The 16510-nt window shown below is 46.1% G+C and overlaps 2 gene segments (V, D, J or C); both read left to right on the top strand.

The window, feature by feature from the left end:
* Nucleotides 1–733: 733 nt before the first annotated feature.
* On the top strand, nucleotides 734–9925 carry LOC133068079 (immunoglobulin heavy variable 4-59-like). The segment is given in 4 exon segments: nucleotides 734–849; nucleotides 932–1346; nucleotides 9716–9810; nucleotides 9903–9925. Coding segments are annotated over 4 exon segments (579 nt in total).
* A 5426-nt stretch (nucleotides 9926–15351) lies between these two features.
* On the top strand, nucleotides 15352–16261 carry LOC133068320 (immunoglobulin heavy variable 4-59-like). The segment is given in 2 exon segments: nucleotides 15352–15462; nucleotides 15545–16261. Coding segments are annotated over 2 exon segments (639 nt in total).
* Nucleotides 16262–16510: the final 249 nt, after the last annotated feature.

Raw genomic sequence — 16510 nt, 5'->3', positions numbered from 1 at the left:
GTCCACACTCAAGAAGCAGGTCCTGAGGTTCACAAGCTCCTGCAGACACTCAGTTGTGCACACGATCATGCAGGACAGCCCACTCGGCAAGCCAGCCATGCTGGGAAGATGAGCTTCTCAGCAGAAATGACTACTTTGTCCACAAAGTTAACTGCATGGTTAGTACTTATGAACACCCCACCTCCAGGGAAACTCTTGATTTCAAACTGCTTCAGATGAAGAAATGGTCTTGCCTGTTAAGGGAAATAAAAAATCCTTTGGAGTTATGATCAATTTAAATTGTACTGAGTTTTTTTTTTAACTGAATGCAATTATCACATAATCTCTCCCTCCTGTTTTAATATCCTGTTCATGAATATAAGCTAATGCAGAAAAGAACAGTGAATAAGAGTTTCTGACAAGTATGCAGACCTTGAATCTGAGCTGTTTAATTGACAAATGAAGAGATGACCCTCCATGGGATTACTCTCTTCCCAAAATCTGTGCTTGATATTTGACCACATCTTTTTTCCTGAGGAGCCCGTCCACATCCTTTCATTCCTGGACACAGAGGCCCGGGGGCATGGGGAGGGGGTCTTCGGCGGGGACTGAGTTCTCTGAGGGCACAGTCAGCACCTCCTCACAGGGGCAGCCTCATAGCCAGGACCTCCTTTCATTGTTTTCTGTTTTTATGCAGAGGCCCCTCCCACATGCAAAGATCCACTCAGGTCACAGGCTGGAAACAAAGCACCAGGTCACTTAAATTCAGGCTCCTCCTCAGGCTTGAAGAGATTTCAGGAGCGGTGACTCTCATCTGCTCGAAGATGAGCCCACTGTGGACCTTCCTCTTCGTGCTGTCAGCTCCCAGCGGTGAGTGTCTCTGGATCAGACATGGGCACGTGGGGAAGCGGCCTCTGAGCCCGTGAGTCACCGTGCTTCTCTCTGTCCACAGGGGTCCTGTCCCAGGTGCGGCTGCAGGAGTCGGGACCCAGCCTGGTGAAGCCCTCACAGACCCTCTCCCTCACCTGCGCTGTCTCTGGATTCTCATTAAGCAGCAATAGTATAGCCTGGATCCGTCAGGCTCCAGGGAAGGCGCTGGAGTGGGTTGGTGGAATAGGTTATAGTGGAAGCACAGGCTATAACCCAGCCCTGAAATCCCGGCTCAGCATCACCAGGGACACCTCCAAGAGCCAAGTCTCCCTCTCACTGAGCAGCGTGACACCAGAGGACACGGCCGTGTATTACTGTGCAAAGGACACAGTGAGGGGAAGTCAGAGAGAGCCCAGACAGAAACCTCCCTGCATGGGCGCCCAGGACCACCAGGGGGCGCTCAGGGCCACCACGTTCAGGACTGCTGGCAGGAGCAGGTGCCCCGGGGGCGCCGGGAGGGAACTCCTGTTTGAATCTGGTTTTCTCGTCCCGCCCAGCGATTCCCTGGAAACCTCTTCTGTGTCCTCACTGTTCCGTTATTGTGGCTTATACTGCTTTCATAAAACCATACATAGTCTTCATTTTTCGTTTAAGTATAGTTGTGCGTTTGTATGTATATGTCTGTGTGGAATATGTACCAACACTCCCGGGTAATCCAATAGTCAGAATTGTGTGTTTTCTCTGTTTTGTTTTTGTCTTGCCATAGACGCTGACTACAACTCTGAGGCTCACCATCATTTTCCATATGAGTCCAAAGTCATCAAATCTAGTGAATGGCCCAAGAAGTCCCAGGAAACCTTCAACTGTTACTTTTGCTGTTTCTGTACATGTTCAGTGAGAAGACACACCCTCCTGCTTTCAGTCTACCTTCACAAACACTTTGAAGTCTGCAAGTTGTAGTGTTACAGACTGTAATCCGATGTCCCATAGGGAGTTATCCTCATTATTCATGGATTCCGTTTTTGCAAATTCACCTACTTGCTAATTTACATCTGGACCCCAAATTTGACCCCAAAGTGGATGATGACCTTCACCTATATCCATATCCCCTCTCAGCAGGAGTGAAATAATCTTCATTTCCTCTAGTCTCTCACAGGCTGGTTGTGGCCACTTTCTCTCGTCTAAGCAAGGATGTTGCAGGAATGTCCACAAGTCCATCCAGGTGACCGACTTAGTATAGTATGGAACCAATAAAAAATGTACAGTATTGTGGAAAGTAAGCTTTTGGACATAAAACAGACTGCCACGCATTTCAGTAGCAAAAATGAATTTATTTAGGACCAACCGAGAATTACAAATTGGAGTCTGCAATTATAAAGAGTCATGTGCAATTCCCCAGTAGAAGTGGAGAGACTGTCTTTTGTATCAAAGTAAAAAGTGAGGTGGGAGGGCTCTTGTAACTAAAACTCTGTGGTTTTTCTTTACCTGAGTTTTTTGGCAGAAAAGAAGAGGTAACTTTGTTCAGGTTCGATTCAGAGATTGTCCAAGGGCATGAAAACTCCTCCTCCTGTCCACTGGGTTTTATTTCGTTGTACTTTCTCGTTCTTCTCCTCCTCATTCTTATTCTAATTCTTTTACACTTTCCACTTTTGGTCAAGGGCGTCCAAGGTGATATTACTGATAAGAAGGAAAAAAAAAAAAAAAAACCTGCTAGTAATAGAGTCTCCTGCCAGTGCAAGACAGTTAGGAGAGAAGGGTTCGATCCCTGGGTTGGGAAGGTCCCCTGGAGAAGGCCATGGTAATCCACTCCAGGATTCTTGCCTGGAGAATCCTATGGACAGAGGAGCCTGGTGGACTACAGCCCATAGGGTTGCACAGAGTCAGACACGACTTAAACAACTGAAAACACCCTCACTTTTGTCAAGATCCTTCTCAGAAAATGATCAATACTTGGGTTTTTTAAACTTTTGTCTCTCAGTGACAGGAGGAACTTTTCTGGGTGCAGTGTCATTCAGAGGGAAAGTGCGCAGACTGTAAGTCTGTTGCTGTCACATTTAGGTAAGAAGAGGACTGATAGGGAGAGCTCTCAGGCATTTTTTAACTAAAACCCCTGTGTTGTCAAGATCATAGTCATTGGGAAGCATGTGACATTTTACATTATCATCCAGGGTTTGGCAGAAAAATGCCCAATAGTTCTGGTCCAGATATTGTAGAAAGTTCTCATAACATATTACCTTAAACTCTGAAATATCATTAAATTCAGGTCAGCTTTGAGGTGCAAGTCCATTGAGGACTCAGCTGTTCTTACTGTGTGTCATGGGAATCCTAGTTCCTATCCTCTGGAGGGTTGGTTAGCAGTGCTTGGTAGGGTCCTTTCCAGTGAGGCTGAAGAGTTCTTCTGGGGCATTGGTCCAGTAGGTGAAGGTACCTGGTGGCAACATATGAGGCTTAGGTCTGTCTTCTGAGAATCACTTTGAGTAGATAACTCCAGAGGATCAGGTGTCAGGAGGTGTCCATGAGTGTGAAACAATCAAGATAGGCGTCACTGGTGTTGGGGGTGGAGGGTAGATGAGGAGTCGTGCAAGAAGCAGCAAATAAAAAGACCTCTTGGGGTGAGGCGGCTGACTGAGAATTGTTGAATGTGGTAAAGGGTCATAACCGGAAGCTCAGTGGCCATAATGACTGTAAGGCTCGGGGACTACCCACACACCACAGCATCTGTTGCCGCCCGATGTGTCTGTGGTGGTCCCTTCATTTTAGTGAGAACTCCAAGGGAACCCCTTCATTTTTCACACGACAGGAAACATGGAGATGGCCAGAGGCAGGTGGCCTCTAAAACTCTCCTTTAAAGACTTGAAAGCTCTGTCATCTGGTTTCCCCCATGAAATTGGGTTGGGATTGTAACTGTTGAGAGAATCACATCTAGATAATAAAGAACTATAAAATCCAATCTCAACAGTAGTCAACTTGCCCATGAAGAGCCTCACATCAGGCATTTACTTTTGGGATTTAGGAAAGTTTGGACACCATGAAGCCTATCTGATATAAGCACATCCCCTTTTGTGATATCAGATACACTAAATGTCACATATGAGTTTGGCACACTGCAATTTTTCTTTAGTGACCTCTTGCTCCTTTAAGGCTAAAATGTTAATACATGGATGCTGTTTCCAAGAAGAAAGTTTGAGAAGTAGAGAAAAGAAGAAAATTTCCACATGTTGCAACAAAATAGATCTCTTAGAACACTGTATTTCATCCAGATCAGTGTTCTGGAATATCCAGAAATAAACAGGTCTCTCAATAAAGAACTGAAACTTTCAGTTCAGTCACTCAGTCCTTTCCGACTCTCTGCGACCCCATGGATTGCAGCACGCCAGGCCTCCCTGCACATCACCAACTCCCAGAGATTGATCAAAATCATGTCCATCAATTTGGTGAAGGGTTCCATCCGTCTCATCCTCTGTTGTGCCCTTCTTCTCCTTCCTTCAATTTTTCCAGCATCAGGGTCTTTTCCAATGAGTCCATTCTTGCAACAGGTGGCCAAACTACTGGAGTTTCAGCTTCTTGTCAGTCCTTCCAATGAACCTTCGGGACTGACTTCCTTTAGGATTGACTGGTTTGATCTCCTTGCAGTCCAAGGCATTCTCAAGAGTCTTCTTCAACACCACAGTTCAAAGCATCAATTCTTCGGTGCTCAGCTTTCATTATAGTCCAGCACTGATATCCATACATGAGTACTGGAAAAACCATAGCTTTGACTAGACAGATCTTTGTTGGAAAAGTAATGTCTCTGATTTTTAATATGCTGTCTAGGTTAGTCATAACTTTTCTTCCAAGAAGCAAGCATCTTTTAATTTCGTGGCTGCAGTCACAACCTTCACTGAGATTGGAGCCCAGAAAAGTAAGGTCAGTCACTGTTTCCACTGTCTCCCCATCTATTTGCTGTGAAGTGATGGGACCAGATGCCATGATCTTAGTTTTCTGAATGTTGAGTTTTAAGCCAATTCTTTCACTCTCCTCTTTCATTTCATCAAGAGGCTCTTTAATTCTTCTTCACTTTCTGCCTTGAAGGTGGAGTCATATGAATATCTGAGGTTATTGATATTTCTTTTGGCAATCTTGATTCCAGTTTGGGCTTCATCCAGCCCAGCACTTCTCATGATGTACTCTTCACACTCTCTATTCATGATACAGGTCTATTTATCAACTCTGATGTTTGTAAGTTTATTCTCTAAGTCTATGCTTTGATTCCTATGTCAGTGTTATTGTTACCACTGTTGTTGTCAGGACAGAGTTTTTAACAAATACAAAATGTTAGAAATGATTTATGAATCATGTCTGTGAGTTGATATCTAAAAATACATTCTGAAGCTCAGGGCACCAAAAACTTCACTCTGCTGACACAGTCATCTTGCAAAGGAAGTCAGGGCCCAAGAAATGTCCACACAAAGAGGACATGAGGCCCAGCACTGTGCTCTGACTGAGCCCCAGGCTACAGACCCTCCCAAAGCACAGAGTGTGAACAAAATAAAGGGTGACTGTCACTTTAAACTGCCTAATGTTGTGATTGCTTCCTTCACATCAGAAAACACATGAAAATTTTACACATTTCCACATGGGACCCATTTCCCCATTTCATAAATGGTAAGTGTACGGCACAGTTGGACGGGGTGACTGGAGAAAGGTCACACTGCCATTTGAGGTGCTCTGAGACAGTCCCAGGTCAGAATCCAGAGCCAAAGTCCTCCTAGCAAGATACAGGGAGGACCTAAGTTCCCGGGCAGGAATCCTGGGCTCCCAGGGAGGAAGACAAACCTGTGTGCATGGAGAACAACACCAACTGGTTACACTTTAGCAGGTCCACACTGGCACTGGTGGGGACAGTACTTAGGAGACCGTGACCACCACCACACCTTTTCCTCACTCGACCTCAGGGAATGCATTTCAGGTTAATTTGCTGGTGGTTTCATTCTATTCAGTGGCCTCTGTCCTAGTTAAGTTAATATTCTTCTCTTTTACTCTCTGGGCATTTCCGTCTCTCCAGGATTTAAATCCAATGCTTGTCTTATTACTGTTACTATCTGATAAATTGATGAGAAAAACATCTAATTCTGCTTCACTGACTGCACTAAAGCCTTTGCCTGTGGGTCACAACAAACTATGGAAAATTCTCAAATAAACAGGAATACCGGGCCACCTTACCCACCTCCTGAGAAATCTGTATGGAGGTCAAGAAGCCATAGTTAGAACTGGACATGGAACAATGGACTGATTCAAAATTGGGAAAGGAGTACGTCAAGACTGTGTATTGACACTCTGCTTATTTAACTTACATTTACAGGACATCATGCGAAATGCTGGGCTGGATAAAGCACAAACTTGAATCAAGGTGCCAGGAGAAATATTAATAACCTCCAATATGCAGGTGACACCACCCTTATGACAGAAAGTGAAGAGGAACCTAGAGAGCCTGTTGATAAATGTGAAAGTGGAGAGTGAAAAAGCTTGCTGAAAAGTCAACATTCAAGAAACTGAGGTCATGGCATCTGTGAACTATGATCATAATCACTTCATAGATAATGGAGGGGGAAACAGTGGGAACAATGACAGGCTTTATTTGCTTGAGCTCCACAGTTTCTGCAGATGGTGACTGCAGCCATGACATTAAAAGAAAAAAGTTTGGAAGGAAACCTATGACCAAGCTAGATAGCATACTAAAGAGCAGGTACAATACTTTGCCAACAGAGGTCCCTTTATGCAAAGCTATGGTCTTTCCATAGGTCATGTTCGGGTGTGAGAGTTGGACCATAAAGAAAGCTGAGCACTGAAGAATTAATGGTTTGGAACTGCGGTGTTGGATAAGAGTCTTGAGGGTCCCTTGGACTGCAAGAAGATCAAATCAGTCACTCCGAAAGGAAATCAATCCTAATATTCATTGGGAGTACTGATGCTGAAGCTGAAACTCCAGGATTTTGGCCACCGGAACGGAAGAGCCAACTCATTGGAAAAGACCCTGATGCTGGGAAACATTGAAGTCAGGAGGACAGGGGGGCGAGAGAGGACGAGATGGTTGGCTGGCTTCACCGACTCAATGATGTGAGTTTGAGAACCCTCTGGGAGATGGTTGTGCTGGTGTAGAAAAAAAATAGTAATAAAACAGGCACTGAGTGTCAGGGCCCAGGGAAAGTCACTCCCAAACGGGCCTCCATGGCATATTGATTGCTATGAACTGAAGTGAGTTAAGAAAGGACCATTGAGCTGCTGTGGGCACTGCTCTCAATTCCAAGGTATCTCTGAGTATGCTGGCAATTATGGCTTGTCGGTGGCTCAGTGGTGGAGAATCTGCCTGCCCAGAAGGAGACCCGGGTTCAACTCCTGGGCCCAAAAGAAGGAAACAGAAACCTACTGCAGTATTCTTGCCTGGGAAATCCCATTGACAGAGGAGCCTGATGTGCAACAGTCCATGGTGTCAAAAAAGAATCAGACACAACTTAGTGAGTGAACAAAACCAACATGCAAGCAGTTGGCCCTGGTGGCTCTTATGCATGGTTTTCACCAGATCACCAGCACAGATCCTCAGAGCTCAGCCACCTGGACTGCACCTGGACCTGCTATGGGAGCTATGGAGGCAACATGGACACTCCTCTGACCCAGCCTCCTCGGGTACAGATCCACAGAGCCCACGGTGCTAAAACTAGAACCATCCAAGCTCAAGAGCCCTTGTTGTCTTTTGGGGTTTTCACAGGTGCTGAATTTAGCAAGCCATCCCTAGATGTGTCCCTGCTCAGTTCACACAGCGCACGGAGAGATTTCCCTCCTGTTCCTTAGCCGCACATCCCTGCGAGCTCAGCTAAAAATGAATAACCTGGGAATCATGGACAAATTTTTAGAAAGATATACCCTTCAAAGAATCAATGAGGTCTTTATCTTTCTGGCTTACTTCACTCTATATAATGGGCTCCAGTTTCATCCATCTCATTAGAACTGATTCAAATGAATTCTTTTTAATGGCTGGGTAATAATCCATGATGCATATGTACCACAGTTTCCTTATCCATTCGTCTGCTGATGGACATCTAGGTTGCTTCCATGTCCTGGCTATTATAAACAGTGCTGTGATGAACACTGGGGTGCATGTATATAGTATACTAACACATATATATGGAATTTAGAAAGATGGTAACTATAACACTATATGCAAAACAGAAAAAGAGACACAGATGTACAGAACAGACTTTTGGACCCTGTGGGAGAAGGCGAGGGTGGGATGTTTGGAGAGAACAGCATCGAAACATGTATATTATCAAGGGTGAAACAGATCACCAGCCAGCCTGGATGCATGAGACAAGTGCTCGGGGCTGGTACACTGGGAAGACCCAGGGGGATGGGGTGGGGAGGGAGGTGGGAGGGGGGATTGGGATGGGGAATACATGTAAATCCATGGCTGATTCATGTCAATGTACGGCAAAAACCACTACAACATTGCAAATTAATTAGCCTCCAACTAATAAAAAAAAATGGAAAAAATAAAAAAAAGAATCAACGAGGAAGAAATAGAAAATAGGAACAGACCAATTACAAGTAATGGAATTGAAGATGTGATTAACAACGCTCCAGCAACCAAAAGTCCACAACCAGATGGCTTCAGGGTAGGAATCTATCAGACATTTAGAGAAGAGCTAACACCTATCCTCAAATGGTTTTTTCTTTTATAATTCAGAGAGAAACACTCCCAAGCTCTTTCCACAAGGCCATCATCACCCTGATACTACAGGAAGACAAAGATGTCACAAAAGAGAAAATTATGGCCAAAATTACTGACATGCAAGATGCAAATATCTCTCAACAATATACTAGTAAACAGAGTCCAACAACACATTAACAGAAAACAACACCGTGATGAAGATGGATTATCCAGGGATGCAGGATTCTTCAATATGTGCAAATTAATCAACATGACACACCATATTAAGAGATTAAGAAATAAAACCTATATGATCATCATAATTGATAAAACATTTTTTCGTTCTATCTGAATTTCAGAAATTATTTGGAGAGAACTCTAATTGATGAAAACAGCTACTTGGAAGATCCAAGAAATTAAAATTATAGAAACCTATTCATCTTGTGTAGAAACCTACTCATCCTGTGTTGGAGGAGGAAATGGCAACCCACTCCAGTACTCTCGCCTGGAAAATCCCATGGAGGGGGGAGCATGGTAGGCTACAGTCCACGGGATCACAAAGAGTCGGACCCGACTTAGCAGCTTCACTTTCACACATCCTGTGTAGTTTTATTCTAGTGATCAGAAAACTGGTACAATGCCATGACCTTTTCGCAACGTCCCACACAGGCCAAGTGTTCCAGATCCAAAGGCCAGGGTGAGAGAACTCAAATGTCCCAGTTGGATGAGTGGAGCCTAAAGCTGCCTTACCCAACTTATAAGTACAAGTTTCCCCCACGTGCAATGTTCCCCCATTCCCTAGAGTACAATCTACCCCTGGCCTGTGGGAGCTCACAGAACTGCCCTCACACAGGACTGAGGTCTAGGGAAGGCAGAGCTGTGGTCTAAAAGTTAAGGCTTCTCCTGTGCCTGACGGCTGTGGCTGCAGGTGACTGACAGCGACTGACTCCCCTTGTCCCCACGTGTCCTGTCCCAGGTGCAGCTGCAGGTTCCGGCCCAGGACGGGTGAAGCCGTCCCACACACTATCCCTCACGTGTGCGTCTCTGGTTCCTCCATACCAGTGGTCACTGGGGAGTTGGATCCACCAGCCCCAGGGCAGGGGTAGAGTGGATGTGAGCCGTCATTTCTGGTGGCAACCCTTACTGCAACCCACCCCTCAAGAGCCGCACCTCCATCTGCAGAGACACATCCAAGAACCAGCTCTCCCTGCAGCTGATGTCTGTAACCAGCGAGGACCCAGCCGTGTATTACTGTGCAAGAGACATCGTGGGGGGAGGTCAGTGTGAGCCCAGAACCAAGCCAGCCTGCAGGAGACAGGCTGGGGGATGCAGGGGTGGTGCTCGGGACTCACTCTTGTTCCCTCCCCAGGAGCAGGTGCAGATGGAGGTTAAGGGCCGGTTTCCTGTCAGGATCTGTGATTTCCTCTACAGTCAATACTTCCCCTTGGGGAACATCTCTGGCCTCAGTATTCTTTTTTATCTCTTATTCTCTGATTTATAAAGATTTGTTGGAATAAGAGAAACTCATTTTCTCCTGCAGAAAAGCAGAGTCCCTTACCGACACTTTCTTCTGTCGCCAAGTGCCAAGTAATTTCCAAATCTATGGAGGTAAGTCAGCTACATACATGCAAGGCACTCTACGGGGCTCAACGGGGCAGCTCAGCACAGGGCAGTGAGCAAGCCTGCCAGGAGGTAGCAGCACGATGCACATGGTGGACATCAGGCAGAGAGACAGACCCCTGCTGCTGGTGGTGTTGTCTGCACACTTGCTCACAGCATCAAGCTCAGTGGGCACTATGAAAAGGCAAGGATCCACACCAAACCTTGGTTCAAACTTGCAGTATGTGCACGTGCACACATAGACACACACACAGATACACCAAGGGGATTTACTAATAAACCCTTCATCACGTCCATTATCCAGGTGTCATTTGAGAGGAGGAAAATCCTCTCAGCAATCAGGAATGAAGCCTGAGTCTGGAGTGGAGCCCTGACCAGGACATCTACTTCTACTGGGGTTCAGAGGTGTTAAAGCAATGAAGGTCCTGCTCACAGTCGACGCTCCTGTGAGTTCAGTCTCACACCTGCATCAAAAGACAGAAAACAAGTTTCTTATTGAATCTCCAGTGTGTGGGCAGAGGAGAAAAGCAGGATTAAGCCTTAAGGGGTCAGTAGTCATCAAAACACAGTCTGACATTTTCTTCTTCTTAGCCACTATAAGAAAGGATGAAAGAAAGAGGTAATGATCACTAAAGGTGGCATAACCCAAGTCCTTAGAAAACAAGAGGACTGCTGACCTGTAAGCAAGCAATGATAACATTAAATTCATGATGGGTTTAGAGGAAGGTTTAGCCCAGAAACTTGGGTGCAAGGTGTCCACTGTGTAAGGTCATGGCTTGTTTTGAAGGTCTTGGGTCTGTTGTGTGTTCCTACAATGAAGAGAGTCCACCATATCTAGGAGAATCTTCATTTTACAGGGCTCTATTGAAGTACAGAGCTGAAAAATTGATGTAAATGAAATGTGCTGCTGGAGAAGGGTCTTCAGTTTCCCTTGGACTGCAAGGAGAGCAGCCCACTCAATTCAAAAGAAAATCAACCCTAAATATTTTTGGAAGGACTGATGCTGATGCTTAAGCTCCCATACATTGGCCACCTCATGCAAAGAGCTGAGCCATTGAAAAAGACTCTAATGCTGGGAAAGATTTCAGGCACGAGGAGAAGGGGAAGATAGAGGATGTTGTGGTTAGATAGCATCACTGGAGATACTGGTGCATGGAGGAGCTTGGCGTGATGCAGCCCAGGGGTTTCAAAGAGTCAGACATGACTGAGCACATTTATCAATGTCTTATCACTTCTTGTATGAGCTCTTGTGCAAAAGTGTGCAACATTTTGACATACTTAATTTTAATTATAAATATTTTCCACAGACTTCCTTGTAATTCAATGAAATGACATTTCAAATTAAAAATACTGTGGTGTGAGGCCACATCTTCACACATTGAACTCACAGACTGAACTCACACACTGAACTCACAGATCCTAGTTCAGACACAACACATCTGTGCACAGAAGAGGTCCATGAACCTGGGACCTGTTATATTTCCTTCTGTGGGAACATGAAATTATATGTGTCTCCTAACTCCACCAGCTCATGGTGTCCAGGTCAGATGCGGGGCATCTCTGCAAATGCAGGCCCTGATGCCCCTTGGTGAGTAGCAACAGTCTCACTTGCTCCAGGTGTCGGATGCCACACCTTCCCTCCCCTGCCCCACAGCATCAGCTCACTTCTCAGGTCCAGACCAGAGAGTCTAGATGTGTCCTGTGATTCTTGCTCTTCCTGCTTTGGTTGAAGGTCTTATTACCTACACACAGGCAGGGCAGGGTCTTTCTGATTTAATTTACTCACTCATATGATTGAAAAGATAGAAGATGTCTGAGGAGGCCTTACAAATAGCTGAGAAAAGAAGACAAGTGAAAGGCCAAGGAGAAAAGGAATGATATACCCATCTGATAGTAGAGTTTCAAAGAAGAGGAAGGAGAGATAAGAAAGACTTCTTAAGTGAACAATGCAAAGGAATAGAGAAAAACAACAGAATGGGAAAGACTAGAGATCTCTTCAAGGAAATTAGAGATACCAAGGGAACAGTTCATGCAAAGATGGGAACAATAAAGCACAGAAATGGTAGAGACCTAACAGAAGCAGAAAATATTAAGAAGAGGTAGCAAGAATACACAGAAGAGCTGTACAAAAATGATCTTCATGACCCAGAGAATCACGATGGTGTGATCATTCAGCTAGAGCCAGATATCCTGAAATGTGAAGTCAAGTGGGCCTTAGGAAGCATCACTACAAACAAAGCTAGTGGGAGTGATGGAATTCCAATTGAGCTATTTCAAATCTTAAAAGATGATGCTGTGAAAGTGATGCACTCTATATGCCAGCAAATTTGGAAAACTCAGCAGTGGCCACAGCACTGGAAAAGGTCAGTTTTCATTCCAACCCCGAAGAAGGGCAACACCAAAGAATGGTCAAACTACTGCACAATTGCACTCACATCACATGCTAGCAAGGCCATGCTCAAAATCCTCCAAGCGAGGCTTCAACAGCACATGAACTGAGAACTTCCAGATGTACAAGCTGGATTAGAAAAGGTAATGGAACCAGAGATTAGATTGCCAACAACATTTGGATCATAAAAGAGCAAACAAATAAAAAAAAAATCTACTAATGGTCATGACTATGCTAAAGCCTTTGACTGTGTGGATCACAACAAAGCATGGAAAATTATTAAAGAGATGGCAATACCAGACCACATTACCTGCCTCCTGAAAAATGTGTATACAGGTCAAGAAGCAATAGCTAGAACAGATCATGCAAGAAGAGACTGGATCAAGAATAGGAAAGGAATGAATCAAGGCTCTCTATTGTCACTGTGTTTATTTAACTTACATGCCTTATACATCACACAAATGCCGAGCTGTAGGAATCACAAGCTGAAATCAAGATTTCCAGTAGAAATATCAATAACCTCATATATGCAGATGACACCACTCTTATGGCAGAAGCTGAACAGGAACTAAAGAGCCTCTTGATAAAGGTGAAAGAGGAGAGTGAAAAGGCTGGCTTAAAGTTCAACATTCAAATTACTAAGATCATGGCATGAGGACCCATGACTCATGAAATGTATAGGGAAACAATGGAATCAGTGAAAGTATTTTCTTGGGGTCCAGAATCACTGTGGATGATGACTGAAGCCATGAGACTAAAAGACACTTACTGCTGGGAGAAAAGCTCTAACAATCCTAGACAGTGTCTTAAAAAGCAGAGACATGACTTTGTCAGCAACAGTCCATATAGTCAAAGCCTTGGTTTGTCTGTTAGTCATGTAAGGATGTGAGAGTTGGACCATAAAGAAGGCTGGGAGCTGAAGAACTGATGCTTTTGAACTGTGGGACTCTTGAGAATCTCTGAGACTGCAAGGAGATCAAACCAGTCCATCCTAAAGGAGATCAGTCTGAATATTCATTGGAAGGACTGATGCTGAAGCTGAAGTTCCAATACTGTGACCACTTGCCGGGAAGAGCCAATTCATGGGAAAAGACGCTGATGCTGGGACAGATAGAAGGCAGGAGGAGAAGGAGATGACAGAATCAGATGGTTGGATGGCATCAGTTTGAACAAGCTCTGGGAGATGGTGAAGGGCAGGGAACTACAGTCCATGGGGTCACAAAGAGTCAGACATGACTGAGCGACTGAACAGCAAAAACAACCAATATTATGGAAAAGACAGTAGCAATATGGTCCATTTAGGACTCTCCTCCTGAAACGGGATGGAGGATAGGGCTTTTCATAGACAGCAGTTTCCACTTCTGCCGATACACAGCTGAGACCCCTGGGCTGAGGGAGAGCTGACCTGCCCCAAAGCGGCAGTGTTGACATCTCAGGAAGGAGTGGACCAGGGTCACATGGACAGGGTGTCAGTCAGAGATGGGGACTCACACCGATATTTTCTGGCTCCAGGAGAGATAGCACCACTGATGGCATCACTCACCACCCCCAGAAAACCCACCTAAAGTCCAGACACGCGGTGACGGCCGTCATCCCCAGTCTGCATGCTCACAGCCGGGATGCAGGTGCGAGGCCACAGCCTCAGGGCCACAGGGAGACGGGGGAGCTGAGCTCTGCTCTCCAGCACTGCTGACTCAGAGGACCTCAGGCTCAGTCCAGGACACGGGGACCCTGGGCTCGAGAAAGCTGCTCTCAGTGGGGTTTTCAAGGGAACCTGCTTCCTGAGGAGGAGCTTTCCTCTGACCGTGCTGCCCTCACACTCTGCATGGTGTTCACTGTGAAGATTTACCTCCACGAGCCATGCATGTCCTCTCACCACTGTGGTGAGGACTATGTTCCCTGAGCTCCCATCTCACGGCAGGGACACAGAGAGGAAGGAATAAGCACTTGGAGGAGTAGGGAGTCTGTGCAGAGTGAGCAGGGCACCTGCCCAGCATGTTGGAGCACTGAGGAGCTCCCGGGAGCTGTCTGTCCTCAGTCTGCAGTAGCCTTGGGGTCCGCAGTGTCCACACGCAGGGTGGGGGTCCTGAGGTTCACAAGCTCCTGCAGACACTGAGTTGTGCACAGGACAGTGTGGGACAGCCCACTGGGCAAGTCAGCCATGCTGGGAAGACGGGCTTCTCAGCAGAAACGTCTACTTTGTCCACAAAATTAACTGCAGGGTTAGTACATATTAACAACACCACCTCCAGAGCAACTCTTGATTTTAAACTGTTCAGATGAAGAAATGGTCTCACCAGCTAAGGGAAATAATAAACCATTTTTGAGTTTTGATAAAATTTAAATTGTACTGAGTTTTCTTTAATGAAATGCAATTATCACATACATTTTCACTCCAATGTTTTAATATCCTGTTCATGAACATAAGCCAGTGCAGAAAAGAACGATAAATGAGAGTTCTGACAATTATGTAGACCTTGAATCTGTAGTGTGTATTTGACAAAAGATGAACCTCCCTGCAATTACTCTCTTCCCAAAACCTATGCTTGATATTTGACCACATCTTTTTTCCTGACCAGCCCTTCCATATCCTTTCACTCCTGGACACAGAAGACCCCAGATAAGGGGAGGGGGACCCCAGGGGTGGCTGAGTTCTCTGAGAGAGAACTGAGGGGTCAGCACCCCCTTTCACAGGGGGAGCCCTAGAGACAGGGACCTCCATTCACTACTTTCTGCTTTTTACGCAGAGGCCCCTCCCACATGCAAAGATCCACTCAGGTCACAGGCTGGAAACAAAGCACCAGGTCACTTAAATTCAGGCTCCTCCTCAGGCTTGAAGAGATTTCAGGAGCGGTGACTCTCATCTGCTCGAAGATGAGCCCACTGTGGACCTTCCTCTTCGTGCTGTCAGCTCCCAGCGGTGAGTGTCTCTGGATCAGACATGGGCACGTGGGGAAGCGGCCTCTGAGCCCGTGAGTCACCGTGCTTCTCTCTGTCCACAGGGGTCCTGTCCCAGGTGCGGCTGCAGGAGTCGGGACCCAGCCTGGTGAAGCCCTCACAGACCCTCTCCCTCACCTGCGCTGGCTCTGGATTCTCACTAAGCAGCTATGCTGTAGGCTGGGTCCGCCAGGCTCCAGGGAAGGCGCTGGAGTGGGTTGGTGTTATATGCAGCGGTGGAAGCACAGGCTATAACCCAGCCCTGAAATCCCGGCTCAGCATCACCAGGGACACCTCCAAGAGCCAAGTCTCTCTCTCACTGAGCAGCGTGACACCTGAGGACCCGGCCGTGTATTACTGTGCAAAGGACACAGTGAGGGGAAGTCAGAGAGAGCCCAGACAGAAACCTCCCTGCATGGGCGCCCAGGACCACCAGGGGGCGCTCAGGGCCACCACGTTCAGGACTGCTGGCAGGAGCAGGTGCAGAAGAGGCTTTGGGGGCTGGAGGGCCTGGAGGGGATTCTCTTCAGAACCTGTTCTTTACTGCTCCTGCCCAGGAGCTAAGCCACAGACCCTCTTATGTGTCCTGATATTTTTGCTATGGTTTATGTCACTCTCAGACAACTGTATGTGTATATATATTTTAATTTTTCCTTGAAGTAAGGATATCTTTATGCAAACACACACACACACAAACATAAAAACATAATAGTCAACAGCTAAAATTTTTTCTCCTTCATTTTTCTTCTTTCTAAAGAATTCAGTAAAACACTTGACTCTGACGTTCATTTCAAAACTGTTAACTACCTGAAGTCCACACCCCATTCTGAGCTTCTGTCTGGATCATTCAAAAGGGGAAATACAGAGGTCCTCAGGAGGATTTGTCCGTGGGGTCAGCATGGAGCCCACCTCCCTCTGTGCTCACTCCCATCACAGTGGCCGTCACTGGTGCAGAGTAAGGAAGCAGGAGCTGTGCTGGGCTCAGCCCTGAGGAAGACCCGCGGACTGAGGACGAGGAGCTGAGCTGAGAC

Source organism: Dama dama, chromosome 13, assembly GCF_033118175.1.
Source record: "Dama dama isolate Ldn47 chromosome 13, ASM3311817v1, whole genome shotgun sequence".
In the NCBI taxonomy this organism is placed as follows: domain Eukaryota; kingdom Metazoa; phylum Chordata; class Mammalia; order Artiodactyla; family Cervidae; genus Dama; species Dama dama.
The sequence above is the reverse complement of the archived record's forward strand: the minus strand, read 5'-3'. Positions and strand labels throughout refer to the sequence as shown.